Source organism: Acyrthosiphon pisum, chromosome A1, assembly GCF_005508785.2.
Source record: "Acyrthosiphon pisum isolate AL4f chromosome A1, pea_aphid_22Mar2018_4r6ur, whole genome shotgun sequence".
Taxonomy (NCBI): domain Eukaryota; kingdom Metazoa; phylum Arthropoda; class Insecta; order Hemiptera; family Aphididae; genus Acyrthosiphon; species Acyrthosiphon pisum.
In genome coordinates this window covers 77,054,394-77,062,304 of record NC_042494.1, presented here as the reverse complement: position 1 = coordinate 77,062,304, position 7,911 = coordinate 77,054,394, and the positions used below count along the sequence as shown (strand labels likewise).

The 7,911-nt window shown below is 28.9% G+C and overlaps 1 protein-coding gene across 1 annotated transcript in view; it reads right to left on the bottom strand.

The window, feature by feature from the left end:
• Positions 1–7,911, bottom strand: part of LOC100163716 (disintegrin and metalloproteinase domain-containing protein 10) — a 94,379-nt gene that overhangs the window by 65,067 nt on the left and 21,401 nt on the right. The window contains exon 2 of the mRNA XM_001945568.5: positions 5,788–5,950. Within this exon, the coding sequence (XP_001945603.2) occupies positions 5,788–5,950 (163 nt within the window). The remainder of the gene's footprint in view (positions 1–5,787; positions 5,951–7,911) is intronic.

The following is a 7,911-nucleotide window of genomic DNA, read 5'->3' as shown; positions in this document are numbered from 1 at the left end:
CCAAATTCAAATTTGTGAAAAATTGGATTTTGCGTAAAAATTCCCGTTTTCATTAAATTTTCTTTTGTTTTTCCCGGCGCTTTTGGAAACCACAGGGAAATTTCAAATTTTGACCTTTCCCAATGCACCAACGATATTCACTTTCTGATCGAACAAGATACTGAAGTTGAAAATCGTAGCATTATTTCGACTACTTATCGTGTACACAGACACAAAAAAAATAAAAAAATAAAAAATATAAAAAAATAAAAAAACACACATCATTGTAAAATCAATACATTCATCGTTCCACTCAGAATCTAAAAGATCCTATAATAGGTATGTCTAATACCTAGACTGACAAACCGTCTCCGCTCAGAATCGTTTTTCTTATACAGTGATATTATATCATTGAATTCAAATTTAATACTATCCATTATACAGTGACCCACTTGTAACTTACTGTACAGCAGAGCGACATCCACTTACCCACCTTTTTTAAAATTATATTTTACAAACTAAACTTTAATTATTTACATTTAACTTTATATTCTGAGCGTAGCAATGAATGTATTGATTTTAAAATGATGTGTGGTTTTTATTTTTATTTTTAGTGTCTGAAGACACATTTTTTAGTAGAAAAAAATAAAAATGATCTCATCATCAACGCTGATCGATATTTCTTGTAGAAAATTATATCTAGTTGATACTTTTGGGATGTCAAAATTTAAAATTCCTTGTACCTATTTTTTTTTAAATAATCGGGAAAAACTAAACAAAAAAAATAGGTTAAAATTGTAATGATTGTTATTTATTTATTTGTTTTACGGACAATTGTTCAGTTTAAAATACCGTATTAATTATAACAATAGTTAGTATATTAAGTTATAATGAATGATTTATAAGTAAATGGTTTAGCAATATACGAGAACATTAAAATAATTGTTTGGTAACCTTAATTACCAAAAAGTTAGACCATCCGAAGCTCGGAATCGTTTTCACCGTATGAAATGATTTATTATTGAATTCAAATTTAACCCGTCATCCATTACAGTGCCTACTCAATTACGAGGTACACCCACCGACTCTTGCTATACAGTGGATACCTTCCCCCTTTTTACAACCATTTCCCAAGTGTAAAAAATAATTAATTTCTCATTCTAGATCACAAACTTCTAATTAAGTAAGGTACCTATATATGTTATTGTTGGTTTTCTGTAAAAAGTCAATAGAACTTTTTCCGAGTATTTTTTGAAACAAAACATTTATTTTTATATTTTAGTAGCGTATTGTACACTGCACATATTACATGGTTTTAAAGAAATTTCTCTGTTTGTTTGTTCTGTAGACTTTTATAAGTAATTAAAAACAAATATAATATAGTTATAAAAAAAAAAGTTGGTAAGTGGATGTCGCTCTGCTGTACAGTAGGTGTACAAGTGGGTCACTGTATAATGAATGGTATTAAATTTGAATTCAATGATATAATATCAATGTATAAGGAAAACGATTCTGAGCGAAAACGGTCAGTTAGCCTATGATATTATTGTAAATAAAGTAATTTATATATAAATATAAACATATATGTTTACCTATTTACGTGGAACCTTGTTTTAAATGTTCAATCCTTAGCTGTAAAAGTTGAATATTTTATACTACAAAATAATTATTAAATTTTAATTTGATAAATTTTGTCAAAATTCGAACTTAAAATGCTTATAAAAAAAACTGCCTATGTATTATTTTATTTTTCAAATTCTATTGTAACGATATATCAGGATCCATGCATCAAATTTTCACGATTTTTTACCCAACAAATAAAATGTTATAAATATTTATAGAAAAACAAAATATAAAAAATTTAAATTTTAAGTTGTCTGTAAACAGCTCAAATCAAGTCAAAATATTTTATGGTGTACAGAAAATGAGAATTTAAATATTCAGTCAAATTTTCATGTATCTATCTACAGTAATTCGTTTTTGAAGTACAATAAAATAACAAAATCAAAACTGACAAATGCCCTTAAACAGTTCAAAAAGAGTCAAAATATTTTCAAAATGTTATGGTGTATAGAAAATGAAAATGTAAGCATTCAGTAACATTTTCATGTATCTACAGTTACTTGTCTTTGAATAACAATAAAATAACAAAACCACATGAGAAATCGAGTGAATATCCAATATTGTAAAAATATGAATTTCAAACGCTCATAAAAATTTAATTTGATTTGCTTGTAGACATTTTTTTTTTAATAAAGGTAGACAAACTTATGAGGAATCTTGTATGACATTTTCAAATCTTAGATTTAAAAAGAAAATTTTTTATGAATTCTCAACTCAAAATAATTTGCTAATTTTCGTGATTATATTGTATTTTATAAAGATTTGAACTTTAAATGCTTAATGCTTATAAATAAAAACTATGACTAAGGATTTTTAATATTTTTTCAAATATTGTTTGTAATAATATACAGGAGTATATTAGTAGTAGGAGCCTTGTATTAAATTTTCAAGCTTTTTTACCCAACAAATAAAGTTTTATTGACATTCGTAGAAAAAAAGACTACTTAATCAAATTGGAAACAAAAAATGATCCTAAACAGTTCAAAACAAATCAAAATATTTTGAGAATTTTATCGTGTATAGAAAATGTAAATATAAATGACCAGTGAAAATTTCATGTATATAAGTTTATTTGTTTTAGAAGTACACCAAAAACCAAAATCGATTTTGTGGAAAACCGATTTTGCTTAAAAATTCCCGTTTTTCCTTTTTTTATGTGGTTTTTCCTGGCGCTTTTTAAAACTATTAGGAATTATAAATTATGACTTGCACCCAATGCACCAACAATATTCACTTTCCCATCGAACAAGATACTGAAGTTGAAAATCGAAGCATTATTTCGACTACTTATCGCGTACACACAAAAAAAAAAAATTAAATTAAGAAAAAAAAAACACATGTCATTGTAAAATCAAATACATTCATCGCTCCGCTTAGAATCTAAAGTAAATAATTTCGATAAGTTATTTAAGATATAAAGGTTAATACTATGTGTTTTCACTACGAATATCTGATTTAGAAATGAATAAACGGAACAAGTGTTGAAGTGTATACAATTATACTCTCGGTAGAAGTAGGTAGGTTTATTTAACTATTCAAACAGATATGTATGATAGACGATCGTTCTTAAGAATATTTTTATTGATATTTTTTCTATTTTCTAATATTACTTGCCCCTCACTAGTTCCCTTCATGTATTAATTTATAGTATAGTGATTAAATTATAAAAGTACTGATATAAATCTATATATATAAGAATCTAACTTGATTTTGGAGACAAAGGAAACCGGTTTGTTTGTTTATTTATTATTGTTGTTGTTATTATTATTATTTATATTAATTATTTATTTATTTGTTTGCACTTGCATTTTTCCATTTGAAATATATATTATTCATTGAACAAATTATTTATTGTTACATTTTTTCTACCTTATCTCTATTCTATAATAAAAAGAATACAATTTACCACTCAAGTGGTTAGAATTCAAAATGTAGGATATATAATTTTCAGAAATTAGCAATAACAATAACTACAATATGTAATTTTATTATATTATTTGTATAGCCAAAAAATAGTCATATGTTTTTAAATTAAATTATAAAAAAATAATTTCTTCCGGAGGAAGGTCGGGCAGCTAGTGTATAATAAAATAAAACATAGGACATAACTATATTTGATTATAACTACCTACTTTAAATAACTAAAAAATGTATCCAGTTATTACCTACACTAAAACTGTTGATAAATAAAGTCGATCTTTCTATATTTAATAATTTATTTTGCATCAAAGTTTAAAGTACTATAGTAGTATAGTTTAAACAGTTTAATTAGATAAAGAATATATATAATATAAAAATATTAAGATTAATTGATAAAGTTCTTGAATAATTTATTTTAGTATACTTTCATGAATAAAAGTAGGTATAAAACTTAAATTGATTAATATACATATTTTATAAGTTATACCACGGCCTAATGTGAATTGAATAAAAAAAAAAATGTAGGAACCTCTATATAATTATAGTCTATACCTAGTTATTTTAGCCGATTAGTTTTAAAATATTACGGAAGTAAAAAATTGTTGTTTTATAGAAATTCATGTCTATGTTACCTATATAATGAACAACGTGGTAAATTAGATATTCAACTTATTTGAAACACAAATAAAAAACACATATTGTAAATTAAACTTATGTTTTCATACTATAAAAAGCTTTACGAGTGCAAATTCATGTTCTCACAAAAATGTCATAGTTTACATTTCAACAAATTTAAATTATTTTGTTAACTCCCACACATAACAACTTAACATATTTATTGATTCCTAGCGAAACATGTAAGTTTTTACAGAAAAATGTGTTTAGTATATTTTACAGTATTGTGTAATATAGGTACTAATGTGTATACTGTATAATATGTAGTGTTTATAGTAACTTACCTACATAAATGTCTATTATGCTTATCATTACTTAATACATCATGTAAATCTAAAATATTAAATTTAATTACCCAAGTTAATCCATTCAGATTTCAGAGTTCTTAATAAAAACCAAGAAAAATTAAATTAATATTTTGAATAATTTTAGTTATAAGTTGGTTGACTAGTAGTCGCGTTACTCTCAGAAAGAATCAATAACAGTATAACGCATATGAATTACAAATATGTTTCAGTGCGGTAACGAGAAAACTACATCAACAGAATATAGTTAAATACACGTTTCTGGATGCATTACACCTTTAAAATGTTTACAATATAAATGAGCCACATCAATCCCAAAAGAAGTTTTCTAGTATAAAATCTAATTTCGTAATCGGGCCAACAGAACTCTTAGCGGGAACCATATAGCAAGTGAATTAATTATTTCGATTCAGTTTTAGGCTCTCATCTGTTCCATTTTTAATCTCGTACCCTACAGGGATAACAGGAATCTAACAAGGAAGACATTTTTGAGATAATTGGGTTTCGGTTTTTAGTTTAATTTACCGTGTACATAAATTTTACATGGTGAATTTTCACAGACCCATTTCATTCAACGTTGCAGCGTAAACACAGTAACCACATACATGAAACTCTCTCATGAGTCGACGATACACGCTCAGAAAACAACGTATTTTTATTATAAAAATTAAAACAGATATATGAATATAATATAGTATTATGCGCGATTTTGTGTGTGTCCCTCGTGGAAAATGTTGGACCCGGTGCCTTAAATATCTTAATCCGTTGTAGACTCGAATAGACTATACATATTCATACTTTTATATATTAAACATTTAATAACTTTGAAAAAACCTATACGATAAAACAACTGTAGGTGAGTACTTAAATACATAGCCGTGCCATAATATAATGAAACACGCATTTAATCGACGCGTATCTTGAGCAGTGCATATAAATGTATAATAATAACGACTCTCATCTCCCCGGTGGGGACATTTACAGAAGAAAAACCAAAAAAAATGTGTAGGTAATATTTTATCGTTCGGTGTAGACGTATAGTTTTTATATACCTGCACGGCTGTCCCGCTCTATACTGCAACCCCCCGTCAGGCCGCGATCTGATCTTTACAGCAGCCAATAACAACTACCTACCTATCTATATAATAATAACGATAACAGCAATAATACTTGAACGGGCCCAAACTATCGAGCAGAAAATATATATGTGTTATAATGCTATAATATATTGTATTATTACAGTCAATATTCAATAATATTACGGCATTTTGCAAACCACTCTAACCTGTGTGGCGTGGCGATGGTGAGCCGTAACGGCGATTGCAGTCGTTGATTACTAGCGGCGGTGACGTCCCTGCGCATCCTCCGGTGCTGTTCCAACAAGCCGTCCCGGTCGTATTCCGCAGGCGTATAGTGCTTTATGAAATGGTTGAGCGTCGGCAATTTCCCTGAGAAAATAATATGAAAAGACGTTTAAGAACGTAATACTATAATATGAACAAAATAATATTATTATAAGATAAAAACGTCGGTACATGATTTTTTACGATAATATTACAATATCAGCCTTCAGATGTACATAACGATTATAACAATAATCGCACACCGCGACAATAAAACATTACAATACTATTACAGCATTATAAGTACCTGCAAGGTATCGTAACACTATAGGCGTGTATGCATAACGCCCTCGTGCTCACGGACACACTATATAGGTAGATACATTGGAGATAACGTATAATTCCAAGAGTCTTCAGGGCAGTTATTATGTTATCACATTAAACATTTTGATTACAATCAATCTATATTTTGATAAAATAACGTCTTAATTCTCTACATGACTTCTTTTATCCACGTTTAATACGTCAGTTTGACAAAAACATTTTTAAAAAAATTCAATTTGTTTTTGAAGTATATAATAAAAATTCTTAAACAGGTATTGGGTTATATTTATGTTTATATTATCTGATGTATAGTCAAACTATTATAACAGTGACTTGTTTCTGCAGAATTTGGACACAAAGGGTATTTCACGACAAGCGACGCATGATTAATACTACATGCCTAATCTTTGAAAAATTAAAAAAAATATATATTATTTAAAAATATTTTAAGATGTCTCACATTTTCCGATTAACCGTAAAATATGTATTCTGCAGATTACATGTACTCTGCAGTATGCAGTATTATTGTATACGCCACAGTATACCGACCAAAAGCAATACAGTAACAGTAGCAACAGTGGCGATGAGAAGAATCGTATGCATATAATATATTATATATTACCACCCCTCGCAACGAGTGCACTATTATCGGGTGATTCACATTGTGGTGGTAGTTGTGGCGGTAGTAGTGTATGGTTGGTCGGTGGGTAGGGGAAGGGTAGTGGCCAGGCGGAAAAATAATGACCAAACACCAACACCCACCGCGGCGTCCCGGATGCACGCGCCAAGGGGAGGGCAAGAAATAATACCTTCATAAATCTGACTGGTTGTATAATTGAAAACGACTCACACACCTATCTCGCTCACGCTCACCCTTCTTCTTCGTTCACCACCTCCACTTCTCCCCATTCGAACTATATCTCTCTCTCACACACCATAAATAAATATATACATATAATTTATAATATATACACTATATGCAAAACGCGAATATTGCCGAGGAATGTGTCCCGCGCGTTGGCTCCCCACTGCTGCTTGTTTTATAGCGGACACCTAAATCGATATTTTGATAGTCCCTATTCGCACGGCCTATATAATATGTATTTTATATACGTGTTTACGTATACACATCGCTGTGCACATATATTAAATGTATGTGCATTGATATGTGCACGTTATCGTATTATAGCTCAAAAGAAAATGCCCGGTTGTAAAAGTTGGCCGTTTCTTCTATGTGTGTGTGTGTGTGCAAATGGAGTACGATTCTTGCGCATATTATATTGACAATATTATAATGACACGCAATTCAATCAAATTATCGAATCTAATGAAGTGATGGGTAGCATAAAATCAAAGACAGTCACCGATTTGAAATAATCACACAAGACATGGATAAAATACGTATACTGATTTCATATACTGATGAAATGCATACGAAAGAACAGTGCGGCTTTTAAGCACAGATGATATCGCGTTAGAATGTTTAAAATCATAAACGAAACCGTACGTGTATTGACCCATAATAAATATACCGGGTGATTCTTTTATCATTGAACACTCATTATTTCAAAAAGTGTACATTTTTTTACATAGTTTCAAGTCGCTTATAAGACAATGTTTTTCTTAAAAAATTATATTTTTAAATATTTTTTATCCTTATAATTTTTTAAGTTTTTTAATTTTTTGAATGACAACATTTGGTTTTAATTTTATATTCCAAAGCAGAATATTTTTCTTAGTAT